The sequence below is a fragment of the Podarcis muralis genome, chromosome 4 (genome assembly GCF_964188315.1).
Source record: "Podarcis muralis chromosome 4, rPodMur119.hap1.1, whole genome shotgun sequence".
In the NCBI taxonomy this organism is placed as follows: Eukaryota; Metazoa; Chordata; class Lepidosauria; order Squamata; family Lacertidae; genus Podarcis; species Podarcis muralis.
This window is the reverse complement of record NC_135658.1, coordinates 35,614,968-35,638,571: the sequence shown is the minus strand read 5'-3', so window position 1 is coordinate 35,638,571 and position 23,604 is coordinate 35,614,968. Positions and strand designations below refer to the sequence as shown.

General features: G+C 44.2%; 2 protein-coding genes across 6 annotated transcripts; one reads left to right on the top strand and one right to left on the bottom strand.

Annotated features, from left to right (window-relative positions):
- Nucleotides 1–1,108: 1,108 nt before the first annotated feature.
- On the bottom strand, nt 1,109–23,256 carry NXPE3 (neurexophilin and PC-esterase domain family member 3). 5 transcript variants are annotated; one of them, XM_077927184.1, is made up of 9 exons: nt 22,922–23,255; nt 19,070–19,256; nt 18,549–18,666; nt 17,211–17,378; nt 16,663–16,885; nt 14,159–14,910; nt 12,868–12,941; nt 6,739–6,945; nt 1,109–4,561 (listed from the first exon to the last, which is right to left on the bottom strand). In XM_077927184.1, the coding sequence occupies exons 5-9, from the start codon at nt 16,753–16,755 to the stop codon at nt 3,960–3,962; spliced, it is 1,728 nt and encodes a 575-aa protein (XP_077783310.1). In that variant the 5' UTR covers nt 16,756–16,885; nt 17,211–17,378; nt 18,549–18,666; nt 19,070–19,256; nt 22,922–23,255; the 3' UTR covers nt 1,109–3,959. The 5 variants fall into 5 exon arrangements, with proteins under 5 accessions (XP_077783310.1, XP_028582518.2, XP_028582519.2 ...); XM_028726685.2 differs by lacking the exon at nt 17,211–17,378; XM_028726686.2 differs by lacking the exons at nt 17,211–17,378; nt 19,070–19,256.
- On the top strand, nt 10,070–11,804 carry LOC144327490 (uncharacterized). Its single transcript, XM_077927186.1, has one exon. It carries the CDS (start codon nt 10,070–10,072, stop codon nt 11,747–11,749), a length of 1,680 nt encoding a protein of 559 aa, XP_077783312.1. The 3' UTR covers nt 11,750–11,804.
- Nucleotides 23,257–23,604: the final 348 nt, after the last annotated feature.

The window sequence follows — 23,604 nt, the reverse complement described above, 5'->3', positions numbered from 1 at the left end:
TTCCAGGACAGGTGGAAAGTGGAATATTTCTTCACTGAAGTACGGAATCACTGTTGTCTGATATGCCAAGAGACTGTGGCTGTTTATAAAGAATTTAACAAGAACCGTGTGAGGACAAGACTTAGCGACTTTCACCTGTGTGACATTTTGCGAATCAAAACCACTACCTTTGAACCAGACCTAGCCTATGTGCTGCAGTCCAAATCTCTGTTTCACCCTTCACACTAGTGCAGGCAAGTTTTGTTTTGTTTTGAATTGAGATGAATACATTGTCAAATCTCAGTTAATGTCAGTTGGTCTAAATCAGGTATAAATATATTTGGACACAATATGTGTATCTGGTGCTATGTTGCTGTTCATATTTTTTGAACTTAAAAGTTGACAGACAACCTTTATTACCAATAATATGTAATCCACTTTACAATCTTCCTGACATATATTTCAGCTTCCTGGTTTTGTTTTTTTATCTGGCCTTCAGATATGAAAACATAGACAACTGGTTTAACACCTGTTTAGATTTGTCATCCATGTGACGAAATGAAAAGTATGTCGTGTGCAATGAACTTTGCATAAAATAGTTAATTTGTATTTGATTTACTTTGCATATAATTTGCATTTAATTTTAATGGTTCAAAGAACGTCAAGCAAAATGGTCGGCCCTCACACATGTTCACTTCATCAAATCTGGCCCCCTTTGAAAAAAGTTTGGGCACCGCTGATTGGAAGGTGTCATAGTAAACAGCTAATCATGTCCCAAGTTTCCTAGATGCCTGACCACTCAGTTGCATTTTACTTGTACTGTAGTAGTAAAGTCTTGGTCCAAACACCAGCCTATGTGGATGCATGAATCTGTTAGTCAGAGTGTGAGATGAAATGTTGGGAAATTGTAAATAGATGCCACTTGTCAGTATCAGAAGTAGGATGAACAAACAACAGAAACATCAGAGGTGACAAATCCAACAGTCAAGTCCTTCCCTTCTTTATAGTCTGCCATCCTTTATGTACTGCCATCCTTTCAGCTGGCCATGAAAAGAAAGAGGTGGCGATAGATTTGGTGATTTTAAAAAGCTGTCACAGTAACAGCACCAAACATACACACAAGAAGGGATTGTGGATAGAGAAATAGTTTAATTGCAGGTATTGGTGCAGACTTATTTAATATCAACAGAAACAGGTTCCGAGTAAACGAAATTCAGTTTCTTTATGGTTCAACGGGTAAGATGTTCTGTGCCTACTTTACACACAACAGTTTTTAAAGGACTGGATAATTTCTGTACATTCTTTGTGGGCTTGCAGGAGCTTAGACAACTGGTAGACATGCTTGTTTCCCAAATGTCTTTTAGCCTCCTTCCCATCTCTTATGCCTGATGCCATGCCTTCTTCTGATGAAACCTCTATCTCCTGCAAGACAGGTTCCCTTGAACCATCCCACCCCTTACTCAAACCACCTTTACTTTCCTGCCCCTCCATCTCTCCCCTGGCCTACTGCCAATACATCTTTGGCTTCATCCAAATCCATGTCTTGCTCCAGCTACTGTAATCTACAAGTCCCCTCTAGGTGAGGACCATGTCAAGTCTGCCTTCTGTACCCAGGCACATCACTGAAGTGAACCAAAATGTTAAATAGCAACAGTTTATCTTCAAAACAGCTCTTACAGACTTTTATTTAAAAAGGAAAAAAATCAGGAATCAATGACATTTCAGACTTGTTTGTTGCGATCTCAAGCATCATTTTTTGCTACCTGCAGTTCAGATGTCAGCTACCGAAAAGCCCCTTGAAAACATGCAGTTCACAGAGAAAGCTAATCAGTCTTAAGATCTTAAAACTTCTACCAGTGTAGGTGACATTTATATTTTTCCCTTGGAAAGTATTGAATAACTAAGGAGGTAGCCACCGAGCCATACAAAATGTTTAATTTATTAAAACACTCCAACTATTAGTAAAGTGGGTGTCCTGCATGCAGATGTCTTGGGCACCAAAACAGGGGGAGATAAAGAGATGGGGTGGTAGGGGTGTGCACCGGGGAAATGGTTACTTTTCTTCTTTTAGATTTACAAATATTTTGGTAATTCCTTTCTTTTGTAAAACTTTCATTAGTATTCAGTTAATTTGGATTTAGTTCCTCCCTTTTTTCATATTTCAATTATGATTATTTTTTTGAAATAATTGTCTTCAGATTCAATCCCCAGCATCTCCAGTTAAAAGAATTTCAAGCAGCAGAGCTAGCAAATATGGAGGTAAATGTGCATTAAGGGCATGCACACACTTCTTCATGCCACGCAGAGTTAAACTATGGAACTCAATCCTGCAGGGGGCAGTGGCGGCCACCAACTTAGATGGATTATACAAATTCAGTAAGGCTATCAATGTGTACTAGTCGCAATTGCTATGCTCTGCCTTCGCAGTTGGAGGCAAGTACCACTTGTCAGCTGCTGCAAACCACTGGAGGGGAGAGTGCTCTTGTGCTCAAATCCTGCTTGCTAGTTTCCAACAAGCAACTGCTCACCCTCTGAGAGAACAGGATGCTGGACTAGATGGGCCATTGGCCTTACCCAGAAGGCTCTTCTTATGTATGTTGTGCATTCAGTGCAGGATGTAAGCACCTTTGGGGAGTGCTGGACAAATGACATCACCCCATGTTGTCCCTGCTCCACACTATTTGTCCAATTAAAGCCCATTCTGCTGGACCCTCTCTTTGGAAAGATTGCAGTATATATATATTGTTTTGCAAAAACTCAGCGGAACCACTAACTGAATGGAAGGCAATGGAGGACACTATTGTGTACTAGTTTGAAAATAAGCCCACCTGTGTGTACAGACATCCCTCGTAGTAGCTGCTGGTTTAGATGCTGTTATTGTGCGTAGGTGTGTGTACACTGTAAAAACAACTCCTGCCCATTTCAGAGGCTGCCTGTGTACATAGCCTAAATCAAACTATCTAGGGCAGTATTGTGTGACTTGAAGCAGTTCTCTCTTAAGGTCTCAGGAAAGGTTTTCTTCCAGCTCTCCTACGTGAGAAAAACTCTGCTGGAGCTAGCCAAATGGCCATTTAGTCCATCACCCTGTTCTCACAGTGGCCAACCAGTTTGTTGTTTTCCTGTTTTTGGCAGGTCCATATCTATATATACCTGTAAGTTGCCTTGAGTCCCATCAGGGGTATGAATAAATTTATAACAATAGTAATACAGGGGGACCCACAAGCTAGACATTCACGGCATTCTTTTAACCAGTATATCTGAAGGAGCATCTCCACCCCCATCGTTTTACCCGGACACTGAGGTCCAGCACCGAGGGCCTTCTGGCAGTTCCCTCACTGTGAGAAGCCAAGTTACAGGGAACCAGGCAGAGGGCCTTCTCGGTAGTGGCGCCCTCCCTGTGGAATGCCCTCCCACCAGATGTCAAAGAGAACAACAACTACCAGACTTTTAGAAGACATCTGAAGGCAGCTCTGTTTAGGGAAGCTTTTAATGTTTGATGTATTGCAGTGTTTTAGTATTTTTTTGGAAGCCGCCCGGAGTGGCTGGGGAAGCCCAGCCAGATGGGCGGGGTATAAATAATAAATTATTATTATTATTATGAAAACGTTGACAACTGAACCTGGAATTTTCAGTATCTCGAACTTGTGCTCTGGCATTGTGCTGTGGCTTCTCTCCCTAGCTCCAAGCTGAAGGAGGCGGCTGCTGCTGCGAATACTTTCATTATCTTACCAGATGGTGGCAGAACATTTATTGTAGTGAGAATGGCAAGTGGAGTTGTGGACACCTTCATTCTCAGGTGTGCATTGTAAAGAGGTATCCACACATATAGTCTTACTTTTTTTAAAATTAAAACAACCAGTCCCCAGACATTCCAAGTATGAATTATGTATGCTACAGTGCAGGCTTGGAGAATCAGATGCAGGTTAGGGACACCCCAAATCAGCAACAACCAACTAGTGCAGAACGTGTCCGTAAGTGAACTACAGAAACAGAGACCACAATTGATTATGGATTCCTTTTACGAGGCTGTAGTGCGTTTCCACCGGACACACAAAAGACAAGAAAGCATCTAACTGGTTTTTGACAATAACATCTTCTGGGTGCAATTTGTGTGGCAAATGGTGTGCCAGCGACATCTCCCAAGCATCCACAAAGTGCACTCCAATTCCTGAGAACATCTTCCTCATGATTGTGTCAAGCTGATACGAATACCAGTCGCTGTTGAAAAGGCTAACCTCCGGCCCCAGCTCCTGAACGTTGGCGGTTTTGATGACTATCCGTGTCTTGGGACTCCGATCCAGAAGCCGAACGATGGACTTGCGAATGTTCCTCAGTCTCCTGATGTACACTTCTACAGGGAAAGTGCTGAAGTGAGACCAAATAGTTATGGCTATCACAGTGTTCCTCCCGCCTACAATGCGATTCAGTTCGTTGGCAATGTAATGCAGCTCACTGCTAAACACGGTGGAGAAGCGAATAGGGGGCCCGTGGCAGCGGAAGTTTAGTAGGATGTTATGCACCGAGTCCACAGCCATGAAGGGCCCAACATTTTTAGGGCTGCCAAGGTTTAATTCCACGAGATCTGAAACAAACAAGCAAACAAAAAAGGGTTACCGAGTGACTGCCTGTTGCAACTCTCTGAAGAGGAAAACAATAATTGTTAGGGTCCTCTATATAACATTCACACAGGACAGGAAAAAAAGGAAACACACAAGACTTTTCATGAGTATCAGTTCCAACCATTTCAACTGGCACAGCTTGGAGGATCAATATAAAGCCAAGAAGAAGCATCAGGGTCAAACGCTTCTCCTCTTACCCATCCCAGTGCACTTTGGCAAGAAGATAATGCCTTGTATTGAGTCAGAATTGCCCTAATGTCAGCTAATAAAAGCAAGAAAATAAGCAAGGTGTGAGGAAGGAGAAAAGAGTCGCGTGGAGCAGCGTTCAGCCTGACTCACTCCCAGCTTCATGAAGCCTGCAGTAATGAACTGGGCCCAAATCTTAAAACAGTGTTTGACAAAGATACTCAACTAGAAACACCTTCTTTGCAGAAGGGAAAGTCTGTTACATTAATTGAACCATCTAAACAGCTATCCCTCATTAAAACAGTCCACTTTGGCCCTTTACTCAGCGTTGGTGCCTCTCTTTTGTTCCCCTTATTTGATCTGCCACCAAATCATTACCTTTTCTTGCTATACACTGTTTCTAAACATCTACCCCTTCCTTTTGCTACAACACAAAATCACTCCCTCTTCATCCCCCACCTTTATTACCGGCTCTTTCCTCCCGCCTTTCCTGCGCTACTCCTGAGCTATCCTATCTCTGTCCACAGCTCTGCAACCAAGGTAATTTGACTTCTTTTCTTGTCAATCGAACCCAGGGCTGGAGCACAACGTTTTGCTGCCTGATGAAAAGGACAAAATGGCACATGCAAGCACTCGCCACCCGGTCAATATAAAAAAACAACTGATTGGACTTGCAAGTGAATCTTACTTCAAAACTGGCAACAGTATTGTACCCTCCATTCTACCTGAAGCAGCAGCTTACTTTAGGGGCCCAAGACAGGCTTACACAGTTCTGTCCTCCCAGAGGGGAGCAACTGGGGGCTCAGGAGGAATAGCCGACAACTACCCTATCAACTGCTGCCTGCGGGAGGTGCCTGACTTTGCCTAATGGTAGAGTTGCCCTGCTCAGGTCATCCAATTCGCCTTCTTCCACATCCAACGCTGTCATCCCATCGCTTTCTACACCCTTAACAAACAACTCCTTCAGAAATCTTTCCATGCCCTTGCATCACCTCTCAACTTCTCCTTTGCAAATCACACACAGAAAGACACGCATATTCCCTATTAGATCATCCAGTAATGTTGCAGAACTCTATTCTTTTTCATCGCTGCTCAAATATCCATCTCTTCTACAGTGGTGCCTCGCAAGACGAAAATAATCCGTTCCGCGAGTCTCTTCGTCTAGCGGTTTTTTCGTCTAGCGAAGCAACCCTATTAGCGGATTAGCGCTATTAGCGGCTATTAAAGGCTTAGCGGCTTAGCGGCTAAAAGGCTATTAGCGGCTTAGAAAAAGGGGGGGGGAGCGAAAAAAAAATCACAAGACTCGCAAGACGTTTTCGTCTTGCGAAGCAAGCCTATAGGGAAAATCGTCTTGCGAAGCAACTCAAAAACGGAAAACCCTTTCGTCTAGCGGGTTTGTCGTCTTGCGAGGCATTCGTTTTGCGGGGCACCACTGTATAAGACTTTTGGCTCAATCCTGGATTCCTCACTACCAATGCAAGCATGTATTTGTATGTATTTGTATGTGTGTATTTGTATGTATTTGTATGTGTGTATTTGCACGTGTCCATCCTATTATTACTGTTTCTCCTATTTTTTCCTTTTCTTTAGCAATAGCTCTCCCACTACTATTAACATATGCCGTAAGAAAGAGAAGGGCACTTTATTTCCTAAAAAGAAGCATTTTGGTGAGGGAGGGGTGAGGCTTGAAAGAGTAATCCTGAGGCACATGAAAAGGGCATTCTTAGCCAACTCTTAGGGTGACACAGAATTAAGAGAGATTTAAAGTAAATGCCAAAACTTTGCAGTTGTAGCTCTTCCAAATCCCAGAAACACAATCAGCGAAATTAAAATCACTTACAAAGTGATGACCGATATCCCACAATCTCTACATCAAGAGTATTAGCATTAACATTTTCTCATATTTCTGTATGTATATCTGAAACACCTGCAAAGGCAAGGCAAAAATAGTGACCTGGAACAAATGTTGTCAGATATTCAAACCACTGCCTGATTGTAGAGTCTCCAAACAAGTGGATAAGTTTCCCTTGTAAACATTCGGTAATATCTGATGACTTGTTAAAATGCCGAATCCACTGTGTTCTTGCTCGCCATTCATCTTCATAATAGTAACCAGAAGGAAATACATCAGGGCTTTGAGATCTTTCCAGATTGTCCATCTCTGAAAGAGAATTTTGAATTGCTAGTTAGAAATGAAAAGTTGTGTGTTATAATTATATAAGTAAATCAAATAGGAGCATAACATCAAGCCTGCTAAAATGCTGGTAATTAAGTTCATGAAGTTTGAAAACATTTAATAACTGAGATTTAATAAGCACACTGTACTAAGTTTCCATATTTTGCAAAGCAATCAATGACATTCACTTTGGTAGACAAATCCTTTTATCTGCAGGTGAATTCCCCCCAAAAATTCAGAGACCCAAGGCTTTTCCAGGCACGTGTGTGTGCAAGAGAGAGAATAGGCTGTTATTACTTGCCTATCATGGAGACTCTAGATATCTTTCTTCAAGAAAGTATTTTTGTTGTAGGTAGATTGCATTTCCCCAGCAATCAATGGCCACAGTCGAATGGAAACTTAAAGCACACAGCACTCACTTTCCTGTTGGATTGTGATCGATATTTTGTTGCTAGGATAATCCAGTATTCCTTTCCACCTGCATGCCTAATGCAAATCATGGTTGTGGGGAGTGAAAAGGCAACTACAGTGGTACCTTGGTTCATGCACTTAATCCATTCTGGAAGTCTGTTCTTAATCCGAAACTGTTCTTAAACCAAGGCGCACTTTCCCTAATGAGGCCTCGCGCTGTGGGAAAATGATTGCTTGTACATGAGAGCATGAGCAAAGTTCTTATTGTTACAGGGTGATTTCATAGCTAGAAGCATCCTTGGAGCATGAACAGCGCGTGAACAGCTCGTGCTGTCCTATAATTGGCTAACGTGGCATGGCCTGATCGCGTGCGTGGTCTAGTGCGAAGGTCCTTATCTGCTTGCTAGAACAAATTGTTGGCTTGTACTTTGTATCTTTCTGATTTCACACAATAAAAGCTGTGCTGCTTTAGCCCTAAGAGCAGCCATATTTCGGAACCTATTAAGGTGTGAGACTGATTTTTCTTTGGATGCCGAGCTGCAACTCGACAATTGGTGCCCCGTGTGAGTGACTTCGGATTTCACGTTGCTTCTCATCGTTCAGCGCTCACCACGCGTCTTTCATCCGCTTCGGATCCCGGTGAGTGCTCCCTTGCTACCCCGTGTGACTGCCTTCGGACTTCACAATGTTTTTCATTATTCAGCACTCACCAACACGTCGTTCATCCACGTAGTGGATCCCTGGTGAGTGCTCCCGTGTGATTTCTTTCGGACTTCATGCTGTTTTGCAACGTTCAGCCTCACCTCGCCCGGCAGGGCTGCAGACGCGTCGTTCATCCACGTAGTGGATCCCCGGTGAGAGCTCCCGTGTGAATGTGATTCTGGACTACGTTACGGACTTATCAGCACTTACCTCGCCCGGCAAGGGCTTCAGGCGCCATTCATCCTTCCGAGGATCCCTGGTAAGTTGCTCCCTGCTCTTTTTGCAACTCTTGCAATCATGGGAAAGTCTCTCTCTGCACCACAGAAAAATTTTTTTTAAAGACCTTAAATTCCTTTTGGCCAGTAACAACCTTGCTGTTTGGAAAGCTGACCTTAAGTCCCTTATAAAAGCCCTGGACACTCACTGTCCCTGGTTCCCCCAGGACGGAAATTGGGAGTTAGACGATTGGAAAAAAATTGGACACTTCTTTCAAAATCATCCTCAGATTGATGTCAAGGTTTTGCATGCCTGGGGTAACGTCTACAAAGCTATGTCGTGCTTAACTCCTTCAAACATTCTTCTGGCTGCTGCAACAGCTTCTTCGCCCGCCCTCCAAGCTCCCGCTTTGCCTGCCTCAAACCTACCTCCTAAACCGCCGGACATTCTCCCTTCGCCTCCTCCTGTCTCTCCCCTGCATTCTTCAAATTCTGCAGCACCCCCCGCTCTTCCACCTCCTCCGCCCAAGGCATTTGGCACTGCTTCTACCACTCCACTTCAAGAATCTCTCCGTGCCGCCGCTCCGTTGTTGGCTTTTGATTCTACAACTCCTAATCTTTTTCCTGTGAATGTTCCTGCCGCCCCAGGGGGAGGCCCAGCCCGGCACGAACAGTTTGATTTGAGATTCATAAAGGAACTGTATTCTTCTGTCAAGGACAATGGCCCTGCACCCCCAGCCCCCATTATGCTGAACCAAACTGATGTTCTTGATGGCTTAACTGGCGAAGGCAATTTTCTTACTATTGCCCAACAGTTGGCCCTTGATTCCATGTATTGGACAGCTACTACTGCTGCCGCCCAAGAAGCCCTGTCCTCTGTTCCTGATGACAAGAATGAGCGCGGTGGCAGCATCAGACAAGGTCCTACAAAGCCCTATGGACAATTTGTCGATCGCTTGGATAACACTCTTAAGCGGCAAGTTCAGGACGTAGCAGCCCAAGAACTGATTGTCCGCCAGCTTGCGTTTGAGGACTGTAAGCAAACGCTGCGCCCTTTGATGACAACGCCAAATATAGCCATTGCAGATGTGCTTAAAGCCTGCCAGTCAGTGGACACTGAGACACATAAAGCTTGCCTGCTAGCCACAGCTTTGTCTTCCACCGTGTCCCAGACTCCTGCAAAGGATAAAACCTGCTTTGGATGTGGCAAAGTGGACTATTTTCGTGCGCAGTGCAGATCTACCGCACAGCAATGTCACTCCAGCACAAAGTGCCCCATCTTTGATACAGGCCAGGACTTGTCAATTTTCTGAAGCACATCTTAGATTGGTCACCCTGGTTATTTGGCAAAAAGAATTTTACGCCTGCTGAACTTCATTTCTGGAAGGAAGAAATATTGCAGCGTCCTTTAGTGTCTTACAGGTTGCTTCCAGATCCACAGTGGAAGGGTCCAACTCCCTTGATTTCCTGAGGACCTCCCACTTAATCTCAACCTGCATTGCAGTTGGAGACATCGCCATATTGATGTGCCCTGGATAACGTCACCTTCCATAGCTGTTCCAGTGTTTCCTGGCACGTTGAAAGGCCATCTTCAACCCTATCGCGTTGGCCCCCCTTCCCCCTGGGAAGCCACCGTTTCTACCACTTATCGTTACAGTTTTGCCGCCTCTTGTTTGGGAAATGATCCTGGCTTTGAAGGATGCCCTCGCCGGACCGGCATCGCTTGGATTTTACCCCACAGATCTCTTCTTCTTTTTCTCCCCCCTCAGGATTCCTGCCCTATGATGTATTCCCCTGAGCATGTACAGAAAGCTGTTTTGGAACTATTGTGGACTCTTGGCAGGGGAGGGGGTGAGGGGATTTCAGTGTGTTCCAGTTGTTTCATTCTTGTGCTTTGGCATGGTTCCCGGACAGAAAGCAAGTTGCAATATGGTTCTTTAGCAAGGTCTGCGAGGACAATGGGCTCCTGTATCTGCAGAAATGGCTGTGTGGCTTCTCCTGGATTGTGGTTTTTACATGCCAATAATCGAGCCACGAAATATCACGCAGGTTGCTCGGAAACAGCTATTGGAATAATTTACCATTCTCACCCTTATTGCCCCCCCGAGCAACCAATATGGCATCGTCCTGAGTGGCCCCACAATTCCACTTCACACGGATGGAGCCTCTCCGTGAACTTTGTGAAACGCCGCTTTCGTCGTGCTGCCTTTTTGCAGAAGGCCAGGAGGCCTGAACCTTATCATCAGATTTGGACTAACAATACTTACGTTAGAGACATTAATCATTTTGCTTCTATGCTTAACCTTTCTGATTGTTGGATGTGTATGCATATTCCTCCTCAATCAAAAAGATCTGGCATTTTATTACATGGTATTCCTATAAATGCTTCATATAAGATTAGCAATAATATGAAGGACAATCGCATAAGTTTACCTCCTGTATTTCTATCGCTTGTAGAATTAGCTCCTTATTGTTTTCATTTTAATCACAGTAGCAAAAAATTTTTAGGTCATTATCCATATTGTAATTGGACACATGAATACATTAATGGATCTTCTTGTTTTCTTAATGTTACAACCATGAGTGGCAGACCAAAGGTTTTAATTAATAATGTCCCAACTTACATGACCTATGAACAACAAGCTGCGTGTAGAGACTTTTATGTTTGGTTCGACTGGATGAGAAAGAGCAGCAGAACTACATGTTTGCTTCAATCTGATTTATGGTTATTTTGTGGCACACGTGCCTACAAAGAAATCCCCTCTGCCTTTTCTGGTACCTGCACGTTAGGTATAGTAGTACCCTTGGTATATAAAATAGATAAGCTCCCAGCGGTCCGCTTGCGTAACAGAAGGGAAGTACTATCACCTATTTCTCAATATACAGGGACAGCCATCTCTAGGTCCCTTCTGCCTTCTTTAGGTGCAGCCATGAATTACCGTGATTTGCATAAATTGGCAAACTGGACAGAAAATTTGTTTAATTCCACCATTTTGGCTTTAAAAATGATTAACAAAGAAATATCAGAAATAAGAAATGTAGTTCTTCAACATCATTATGCTTTAGATGTGATCCTTGCTTCTAAAGGTGGAATTTGTGCCTTAATTCATTCTCATTGCTGCATGTATATAACTGATCAATCGACCAATATCTCTGCTACTATTGATCATATGGAACAAATGATAGCCCATAATCCTTTGAATCCACCTGAAGGTTTTGATCCATGGGAGTGGTTGTCTTCTTGGCTACCTAATGGATTATGGTTAAGAAAAATATTATTGATTGTAATTGCATGTATTGCTGGCTTCATTATAGTGTGTTGTTGCATTCAATGCATACCCTCTTTGATTTCCCAATGCACTGCATGGTGGTACCGACCACGGCCCACCACAGGGGTTACAAGAGGAATTTATGTTGCAAAGTGTAGACGCTTAGGCAATGAAGTGTACGATTTGGACTAATGGTCCCTCTTTTCCTCTAATAATATAAACAAGAAAAGGGGATATGTGGGGAAATGATTGCTTGTACATGAGAGCATGAGCAAAGTTCTTATTGTTACAGGGTGATTTCATAGCTAGAAGCATCCTTGGAGCATGAACAGCGCGTGAACAGCTCGTGCTGTCCTATAATTGGCTAACGTGGCATGGCCTGATCGCGTGCGTGGTCTAGTGCGAAGGTCCTTATCTGCTTGCTAGAACAAATTGTTGGCTTGTACTTTGTATCTTTCTGATTTCACACAATAAAAGCTGTGCTGCTTTAGCCCTAAGAGCAGCCATATTTCGGAACCTATTAAGGTGTGAGACTGATTTTTCTTTGGATGCCGAGCTGCAACTCGACATCGCGCCACCAGTGCCCTTCCACCATTGGATTCCATTCTTAGACTGAGGTAAAGTTCTCAAATCGGGACACTATTTCCGGTTTTGCAGTTTATAAACCGAATCGTTCTTAAACCGGACTGTTCTTAAACCGAGGTACCACTGTACTGGCTCATACCCATTGAGATCATTTGTAAGGAGCTACATACTTTCCTCATGACCGGTACCATTTTGTGACTTTTTACAAAAATAACGGATTCTTAAATTTACGTAGGTGCACCACAAAATCACGGGAACTTAACATGACGTCTGAGCAAATCCATATGACTGGCTGAGTTGGTGTTTATCTAATTTAATTTGGCAGTTACTGAGTGCTTGCGTTTAACAATGTTGTCAATAATGTATGCTTGGCAGTCCTTGGTTCAAAACTCATTTCAGCCACAAAGTCATGATTCACTCAGCCTCCTCATCAGCAGTGTAAGGGTAACAATACGGACCTACAGTACAGGATTGTTGGAAGAATTACCAAGATAATGTACACGATGCACTTTTCAATGTAAAGTGATATGTTACTGCCACTAATAAAAATTCTCCCACAGCTTCTGATCAGCAATACATTGCCACACTGAATCAAACTGTCACTTGCCGGATGCATTCGCAGTTTCCTCTGATTAAATCTAACATGTGCAAAAGACTTTTGTGGTGTAAAATAAATTAAGGCTTTTTGTGGTTTGAAACAAAGTCTTTCAAATGTTTAACTTTACCTGCATGCCTTAAGGGCCTTACGAGCACAGTATCAGGGCCACTGGAGGATATTGGCACTTTGATATTCACATCACTAAATAAACAAAAACAAAACAAAACGAAATTCAGTGATAAAAAGTCACATTTGCCTAAGGTCAAATACCCAAGGCCAAACTGGTACATCACTGTCATAGTTATAACACTCCTCTTTTGATTTTAGCTCTGCATGTCAATGTAGATTCCCCAGCTATTATTAGTTCAGGCACACAGTGTCCCCAGAAGTCTCTTATTTGCAAGTGGGTGGGTGTATGTGGACTACAAAGCAGAATACAGGGATCCCTCCCTCCCCCTCCAGCCTCTTTCCCTATTCCTCAAACTTCATCTTATTACACTTTGAGGAACACAGGTGGTGAATTACAGGTTTGTGAAATGTGTTATTGAATTTAATGTGACTGCTTTTTAAAAATAAAAAAAGAGAGAGGCATTCAGGATTGGGGTCATGGAAGGCTAGGAGGGAGAGTTTAACCATTTCCCATCTTGCTGTGGTCTTGACAAAAAATCCCCCACCCCAGTTTTTAAAAGTTGCTATTTACACTTGGAGGGAAGCTGCAACTGGTATAAATGGAATCTTCACTCCTGATGCAAAAGGGAGGATTGCAGCAAGAGGATGAAACAGGTAAAATTCCTCTCCCTGTTTGTTGTGGACCTGATCCCAACTTGGCTTTTTTAAAAACAGTTCTGGCACATTAAATTATTGCAGTCGACATATGTAGGAAATCCCTACATAGAGATGCACATCCACAGTCAAAAGAGGGCTTAACTGTGCCATTAATATACCAATGGTAACTCTTCTTTGCAAAATGTATATATTACTAGGGGTTATGGCCAGAACATATACAGTCAAACCTCAGTTCTTGAATGGCTGTTTTTTAATGTTTCAGCTCCTGAATACCAAAAACCTGGAAGTAAACCCGGAACCCGAACGTCCGACGCGGCTTCCGCTTGAGTGCAAGAAGCTCTTGCAACCAAACCAATCAGAAGCCGCGACCGGGTTGTTGAACGTTTTGGAAGTTGAACCGTCTTCCGGAATGGATTACTTTTGGCAACCGAGGTTTGACTGTACATATTGACATACATATACATATTGGTCCCAATATACATATTGGACAGAAGTCCCAAGGTAAGGGGTCCCTGAAAACTATGGACCTTTCCTCAACAATACAAGTATTTTAAAATGAAATGAAAATATCAGAGAACCAACATAAAGCAGTCCCAAACAGAAGCAACAGTGGGGTATGAGAGAGCATGTACCTTTGGAAAAGGCGACTCTCTTCTGAGGTCAGAAGGCCCTTTTGATACCCCCCTTTGTAATGGCTGATCCTCGTGGCACAAGAGAGCTTTCTTGGCTTGTAGCAAAACCATGGCTCACCGGTGTAAAGATCCGTAAAGTTACACACCGGCATATCTCCTGGCAAACAGACATTGCACACAGTCGCTTCTGAAATTCTCCCTGATTTGAATAGGCTTTTAAAATAGACCCTGTCTGGTCTCTCTTCTCGTAAACGCTGAAGTACTTGGATCCCTTCGCTAGGGTGGACCAGCGCCACAGATACTGTGACCTCCCCTGGCCAGAGTAAAGTGAAAAAAATTCTGTAAGATCCATTCTGGTAATCTACAACTCTTCCTGTGGCTCCAGCCTTCAGGTGAGCGGAGTGGATTCTTGTCTGAAGGTAGTCCCCACCGTAACGCTTTGGCTTGCCTTCATAGTCTTTCATGTGGACCAGCACCTCCAGCTGATCGCCAACCTTGAAATGTGTACGGGTGTTCAGGATCACAAAGTTGCTATGGGAGGGGTCAGTGCTCCTCACAAATGGGGTTTTGTCCTCCGGAGGTTTGGGCCACTGTACAGCAGCAAATAAGGACTCCTCTTCCCCTTGTTCTCTCTTGGACAAGACTTGGCGCTCATATCCACAGTACAGCTTTCTGGGTATTTTAGTCATCTGTAACGATGGCTGTTGGTCATCATCTTCTACCAACCACTTTAAACCTGCTTCGTTCAGATTCTGCAATAGAAGGAAGCTATTAGAAGCAGGCCTATTCACAGCACAGATAAAGAGATGTGAAGTGTTCTTTCTAACAGCGTTTATATACCACTCATGGGCTACACAAGCAGTTTGCAGCCAACGAAAAGCATGATAAGAAAGATCCCCCAAACAGCAAAATGTAACAAGCTTCCTCATACAGAGAGTCAGACCCTTGAGCTGTCAAGCTCAGCATGGTGTACAATGACTTGTCAGCAGGGCTAGAGTATTTCAGATCAGGAGGTATTTCCCAGCAGTACCAGCAGTACCTGGAGCTGCTGTGGACTGAATTTGGGACCTTCCCATTAAACTGCAAGAATACATGGGGTTGCATGATGCAGATGTGCATGAGAAAGTATTCCATTGTGATGCCCTGGAATGTCCTGCCCCTCATAGGCGCCTGGCAGGCAACCATGTTGAGGGTAGTTCAGTATCTGACCTGTTTGTTGGCATTATTGAAGATTTTATGCTGAACATGGTTATTATGGGTTGTATTCAGTGTTAGTCCTACGTAAAGAAGACACATTGCAATTAATGTAAGTGAATTGCTTAGGTTCGTTAAAATTCAGTAGGTTTACTCTAAGTAAAATTTAGGGATACTTCCCTTGTGTTTTTGTGGATTTGGGTGTTCCTTTATTATTGTATACTACCCTATGGTTGACCAACACAGAGGAGTTCATAAATATTTTAATAAATAAAAAATAGTGTAGAAAGTTCTGCCCAAGATGAGGCTCTAATACAGTAGAATTTTCAAATGGAAGCAATACTGGGAGTTCAGCTGGATGGTTTTTTAATGATAATAAAACTCTGCATGAGATGCTTGTTTTAACTATTTGTAAGCCTTTTTAAAAAACAAAAACAGGAGGGGCCCAAGAAGAAGGCCCCAACTCATTTAGGGCTTTCAAAGTTAAGGGGAAGATATTGAATTGACAAAGTAGTATATAAGCAACCAGTGCAAACCCTTCAGAATCAACATACTGTAATAGGATTTCACCTGGTTAAATCAGTGAAGACCCTGACAGCTGTATTCCACATAAGCTGCAGCTTCCAAACCATCTCCAAGCAAATTTCCCATGGAAGGTGACTAGAACACAGATTACATGCCTATCTATCACTGTCCAGGAATGGCTGCGGCTGGCAAAACAGCTGGAACTCCAAGCCACTGAGGCCACCAGAGCCTCTGGTGATAAAGCTGGATCAAGGTGTGTTTTTTTAAAGAAGTGGACTAATATTATATTCGAAAATCACTGATGCCTGGGGCAATCCCAGCAACAATAAATACGACCACACTCTGCCATGCATTTCCCAGTGATATGTTGCACATGTTGGTTGCACATGCAAGTCAGTTTGTGCTGCTACCTGTGTACCAGAGTTTAAAGGACAGCTCTCTACTACAGACAGATGTAAAATTAAGGTATGAAAGAGCACATTCCAAAATGAACACATTCCAGGTTCTTTTTGGGTATAGGTCTAAATCCTTCTTCCATCTTTTAACACAGGGCTGAGGAACCCCCCCCCCCCCCCGCTGAGGGCCACATTCCTGTCATACACATTCCTCCCACCCTATCCCCACCCTTCCATGCTATTTTATTGGTATGCCCTTTTCACGATGTACCTAAGAATAAAATATGGTGCAGTCACATGTATATAATCTGGCATGGGGAAAGCTCTGGTGAACAGGAAGAATGCTGCCCAACTTACTTGCCCTGCCCCAGGAGGAGGTGAGTCACTCACCTCTAATTCGTAAAAGTTGTGTAGTAAAGCCAGAATCGCCAACACTGCCAGAATGAGGCACAAAATCTGTATTTTGGAAAAATTGGGCCACATGATCCCTTCATCTCTCTCTCACCCACGTAAGATGCTGCCATGTTGCCCATATCCCACAGGCGCCAGTGTCATTGTTACTCAGTATTACACAGGAAATCTCATCCGGAGGTTTCTGCTGCATTTCCTCTTCCTGCAAATGTATTTTTAAAAGCTTCCAGTTAGATCTTAAAATACAGCTAAAGTAATAAAAAATGGGTTTCCCACATGACATTTAGGAGTGTTAGAAGCATAAATTAAGCAATTAAAAATAATTTTAAAAAGGAACCAGAAAGAAAAACAGATAATGGCATGGCAAATCCTCATTATATCTCAGCTGAGGCAGAATGGTTGTTTAGCATTACAGATACCTTTTCAATGCTGCTTTTGGCTACACCAATAGTAAAACAAACAGATAATAAGCCTTGCACCAGAATTTGTTATCTGTAACCTATCCCCAGTGAAATTTATTCATTTACCTCAGGGGTGTCAAACTCAAATTCATCAGGGGCCGCATCAGCAGTTTGGTCACCCTCAAGGGGCCGGTTGTATCTGTAGGACTATGTGTCCACTCTTTATTATCATAAATTATTGTCACTGCATTCAATTATTACTGTTTTTTGTAATAATGTAAGTAATAACTAGCTCTGAAAGCAGAAACATAGTCAGAATAATGGCAAGTAGATATTCAAATGTACAATTATTGTACAATTTATTGGAAAATGATTTTTGGTAACAGACAGTAATTTATTTATTTTTTAAACATACAAATATTGCTAAACAATTTTAAACAACTCTTGTTGAGACATTTCATTCTGAATCTGCTACCCAGAGCCAGGCAGAGGATGATGGCAGGTGGGTGTCCTGCCCGCCACCAACATAAATCCATGACGTCGTGGATCACCCTTGAGTTTAGAATCGCTCCCCAAGCCCTCCTCCCCGCCCCAACCGCCTCCAGCCCGCCTGCCGATGGCGGGGAGCCCCGATGGTTCCCTCTCCGCCCGCCCGGAGCCCCGGCAGCCTTACGTGAACCCCGCCTCAGCAGGAGCAGCGGCGGCGGCAGCAGAGCCACCGAGCTTTGTGCTGGCGGCGGCGGCAACAACGGGAGGGGGCCTGCCAGTGGCTCGGATTGCGCCCGCCCGCATCCCAGGTGGACCTCTCTCCCTCCGCAGTATACGGACACAATACCAGAAGACCTATTTTTATTTCCTCCTTTTCTTCACTCTTTTCATAGTTTTCCCTCAGCCCAATGCCTATTATTTCAAGCTCCCTCTACACCTCAGCCTTCTTCTCATCCTTCTTCCCTGCACTTCCCAACTGCCTGACATCCCCATTTCTTCTTTTCCACCTCCCTGCTGATAGCTTCTCTTGTCCTTAAGCCCTATGTGAAGATGTGTTAAGACTCAAACTAACATTTCACTTCCCTTTCTGTAGCGAAACAGGCAATAAACTAATTGCTGAGTTTGCCAGAGCAGTTAGAATATCTGTGAGCATTCTAGAACGTCAGCACAGCTCAGCTAATGGATGGCCAACAGCACGCAATTCTTAGCCTTTCAGCATCACTTTGAAATCTCCTGTTTCAAGAAAGCTACATGAATTTCAAGATCCTAGATTTAATTTAGGAAACATCCTAATGCTAAAGTAAATTATTCTTTTTCCTCTCTCGGTTCTTTCTGAACACTACAGTTGGTAATGCAGCCCAACACATACAATATATTGCTAGCTAGGCAATATAGAATCTACTCAGCGGAAGATGGTTGTGAAATTCTATTTAAGAATACACTGAAATAAACAAATTAAAAGAGAGAGAGACTTACTCTGAATAAACTTTGCAGTTTTAAGACTCAGTCGGTGCTTGCATTGTACGGCACTGAATATTTAACAATGATCATCCGAAGGCTGCTGCTTCCATTGACCTTTGCCTTCTTTCAGGGTCTGTAAATTGATTCAATTATTCCTGTTTATGCTCCAGAAAACTATTCCAGGGACACATTATGAAACAAGCTGCATTTTGTTAACTATTCCAGTAAGGATGGGTTTCTGTTAATGTGCTTTCACTTCATTCCATTATGTAAGAGAATGAATTCTAATTAGCTAGCGAATCCTAATAACACAGTAAGCACTTAGAAAATTAATGCTATGAAGCAGAACATGGCCACACAGATACATATTTAAAAATAATCTGTGCTCCTGCAGTGCAGAGACCACGTGTTAATCATTGCACAGATTATATAAAGGGATTACAGAGATCATATGAAATTCTAAAAGATGACTCCACATTATAAGGGGGAACACATGCTTGAGAATAGATTAATAAGAGTAAAAGGGAAAATCCTACTGTTTTATTTGTATGAATAAACAAGCTGCAAGGTCCAAGAAGGGTGGTCATTTCAGATCCAGGCACTCTTGGTTATAGAGATGTGTTCAGCCTGCTGTGCAAGAACAAAAACAACGGTAGCCAGGAACAGCACGCCACTACAGGTGCTATTTGTTCCATCTGCAGCTGGCTTTCTTCTTCTTCCCTCCTGCAAAACACATAATGCCTTGCTTCAGATTTATGTCAAATAGTGCAAGGCCAGTCTGTATTAAAGACCACTTAGTGGAATCTTTCCACAGGGGCCTCCTGCACTCAGACAACATGACCTACTTTCTACTATCATCGAGAGGCAGATAGGGTTTTCACTGTGGCAAAACCCTTTTATTGGAACATGCTCCCTCCTCTGCCCCCACCCTTTAAAACATGTCTGGTTTATTTAGAGCAGTGGTTTCCACATACGAACAGCCTGTGTCCCACATGAACATTTATGAGGATGGCTCACTTAATTTTTTCTTTCTTCTGCCTGTTGTAGCAATTGTAATGCACTGTGTTAGATGTTCTGTTGTTTTTAATTGCATTTTTACAAATCACAAGTAGCCAGGAGCATCTAACTGCCAACCACAATTTGGGAACCCCAGATTTGGAGCCAATCAGTAAACCTAACTTTCCCATGGGTGGGTTTCAAATTAGCAAGTGATACTAAACACTCCACCCTCAAAGGCCTCAAGTCTCAAAGCAAAATTCCAATTCTCAAAGTGCTTGTTTGGGGGGGGGGGGGGAGAGAAGCCAAGACTTTTCCTTGGAGGCGGATTCAGAAACCTCCAACTTGCTACGTCCCCTTGAACTCTGAAGTTACTAGGCTAGTAACTGTATGTGGATTTTCATATTCTACCATGGTTCTGATCTAGTTGTGTGTGAATACTGAGAACCACATACAGATATTTCCTTATGGCTACTCCATGGAGTAATCCCACTGACTACTTAAGTTCATAAATTTCCATGGATCCAACCCCTAGTAACTTTCTAAGTTCCAACCAGCAAACTACCATCAGTACGGAACTAGCAGAGAGAAATTAAAAACAATCTTTTCGGCGGGTTTCTTTTCTGAATTGCCTATAGTTTTGGATGCCTTTAACTCTGTGGGAATCCAAATGGGATAGTTCTGCATGTTCAATAACAACTCTGCATGCCTAAAATGCCAGTTAAATTAGCAGTCTGAAGAACGAGGCTGAAGCTAGAAAGAGCCCCATATAAAGTGTTTGGAGTGGGGTCCTCAGACCTGCTCTTGGGATATAGCATTCTAAGAGCTCTATCTAAATGCAGTTCCTAATTTGGAGTAGAAATAAATAATTAGGATCTGCTAGCAGGAAAAAACAACAACTCTTCAGTGAACCCCCGAGCCATAAATTCTAGTCAGAATTTGCAAGATCCAGTGTAAAAAGGGGTGGCCAAACCTACCCAGGCCAGCAAGTTTGTGAAAACAACTTCAAATGATTCCATAGCTGGACCCCACATGCTTTACTATTCTTACTCAGATACTATAGGTTCTTCATCATAGGTTCTATTCAATCACCATAAGCCATAAACTATGGCTTACCATGACATGCAAAGACAGTATGTGCCAGCTATGAAAAATGCAAGTTCCCTGTGAGAGATCATTAGCAAAGGGATCAAAAACTGCCTTTATCCAAATCTATGGTGCGACCACACTTGGAATACCATTTACAGTTCTGGTAGCTGTATTTCAAAAAGAGATATTGCAGAATTTTAAAAGATGCAGCCAAACTGATAAGGGAGTGGAGCGAGTGGGAAAAGGGTAGGGTAGAGTAGGGTATGGGACATAATAAAGGTGTAGAAAATTACTCAAGGTATGGAGATAGTAGATAAACATGAGGTTTTCTCCCTTTCTTATAATACTAGAATCTGGGATCATCCAATGAAGCTGAAAAGTGAGGGATTCAGGACAGCCAAAATGAAGTACACACACACAGTTATACCATGGCATTCACTACCACAAGATCTGGTGATGGCCCCTAGTTTAGGTGGTTTTAAAGGGGGCTGGACAAGCTCATGAAGGCTATCAGCAACTCCTCACCATCATAGCTATACTACCTCCACATGGGTGGTGCTGTGGTCTAAACCAGTGTTTCCCAACCTTGGGCCTCCAGCTGTTTTTGAACTACAATTCCCATCATCCCTGACCACTGGTCTTGCTAGCTAGGGATGATGGGAGTTGTAGTCCAAAAACAGCTGGAGGCCCAAGGTTGGGAAACACTGGTCTAAACTACTGAGCCTCTTGGGCTTGCTGATCAGGAGGTTGGTAGTTTGAATCCCCGCGACGGAGTGAGCTCCCGTTGCTCTGTCCCAGCTCCTGCCAACCCAGCAGTTTGAAAGCACACCAGTGCAAGTAAATAAGAAGGTAAACAGCAGGAAGGTAAACATCGTTTCTGTGCACTCTGGCACTCCTCACAGTGTCTAGTTGTGCCAGAAGCAGTTTAGTCAGGCTGGCCACGTGACCTGAAAAGCTGTCTGTGGACAAACGCCAGCTCCCTCGGCCTGAAAGCGAGATGAGTGCCACACCCCATAGTCACCTTTGACTGGACTTAACCCTCATGGGGTCCTTTACCTTCTTCTTTTTTTACTACCTCCAGCACCAGAGACACCATGGCTCTGAATACTAATTGCTGTGGAAGGACAGCTATAGCCCTCATACTCTGCTTGGTGAACCTCTCATAGGCATCTGAGTGACAGCTGTGGGAAAGAGACACTGGGATAGATCAAGCAAGATTCTCTCAGGGTCTGCCTTAGCCAGGATTTAGCTGCAGAAGAAGCTGATATAAAATGAAGAGTACTATAGCCCCCAAAACTTTAGAATCCTCTTTACAATCTTTGTGTATCCACCTGGGGACATTAAAAAAACAGGGTCTGCAACAAGGATACACATACCCTCTGTATCCCACCACCACCACAGCTTTATGGGTTACAGCTGCTAGGAGGGGGTAGCACAGAGAAAGAGCTAAAGACCCCAGGACTACAAGTTCAGAGCCCCCAAAAGACCTACATTAAAGGGCAAAACAGAAAGGTATGATCCAATAAGAGATTCCCATGGAAGGTGCCCTAGACCATTCAAGAACTTGTGAAGGAATGGATCAAATTCCAGAAGCTGTACAAAAAACCCTTCGCACGTCAACAAGATCTAAAACAGAAAAGGTGAACTCAGGGGAAAGAAAGAACCTGCAGTCATATATTGCTGAACCTTCAGTTATCAGGTTCAAATCCCAGCTCAGCCATGAAGCTTTAGCAAAGTCATTGCATCAATTCCTTTTCTTCTTTATTTTAATGCATTGCAAGTTCCTACTATTTTAGATGTTATCTGGAAATGTCAGTAAGACAATAACAAGGGAGGGGGAGTGAAGCACTATCTTGCAGGAATGACGCGAGGGTAAAAAAAAAAAAGAAGATGATCTATTTGCTATATAAAGCTGACACCTTGGGATAAAGCTTTCAAGAAATCCTAACGCTGCAGCCCGACTAACGGTCCCGCCCGAAGTGATAAAGTGCCTCCTTCCCTTCCCGCGCCGCTGGGCCGAATATGTTATACCGACGCTGGATCCAAGCTTCTCCCATGCAGGGACTCCATTCCCCTCCAAGCTCAGTCAACGAGCAGAAACCGACCCTCCTTAGCAAGCGAAGGAACCCCTCGGAGAGCATACGCAGAGCGCTCTTCCCTCGTGAAATAAAGAGCCCCGAGCAAGAGGGGCTTCGGGGTCACAGCAGGTCTTGAGTCCTTCGCGGGCCCCCCATCCCTTTTAAGCGCTGCGCCCCCAAATAGGAAAAGCCCCCCGCGCCGGGGCGACTCGGCTCCCCACTCACCAGGGCCCTCGTGCCTCGCGGCGACCCAGCCCCTCCGACCCTCCCGAGCGACGGAAGGCGACTGCGAGGGAAGCCTCCCCTCCCGCGTCGCCCACCTCCTCTTTCGGGTGCTCAGCAGCCGCCCATTGGCTGCCCTCCGCTCGGAGGAGGGTTTGGCGGGCGAGACCACCGCGGAAAGGGGAATTCCTCACGAAGCGCCGGCGCCGCCTCCGCCCGCTGCTTCGCGGGGGTCGCTTGCAGATAGCGGCGCGCTCCCCTCCTCGCGCCCGGGAGGAAAGTCGTCCGCCCAGCCCCGACCGCGGCGGGCGGCGAGGTTCCTTTCGCTGGCTTGGCGCGCTGCCCGCCTTGCCTCGGCTCCTGTGCGCGCGCAGGGAGACTGGCATCTGGCGAGCAGCAGCGTCTCTTATCTTTGCTGCATCCTCGCTGTTGCGGGGCGGTGCACTCCCCGCACTGCGGTCTGGCCTCGGCGCCTGTCTCCTGCCTGGCCTGCTGCGGTTCTTTCGCACCCCGCTCGCTGCGTTGCTTTGCTCCTCCAGGGCAAGGGCCTGGGGCTCGGGGTGGGTTGGTTTTATGGGAGAATCTGGGGCGGGGTCCCTTCGACGCCGTCAGGTCACTAGGAAGCAACGTGACGAGCGGAAAGCGCTCGCAATTTGGGAGCAGCGAAGCGAAGTGCGCTAAGCACA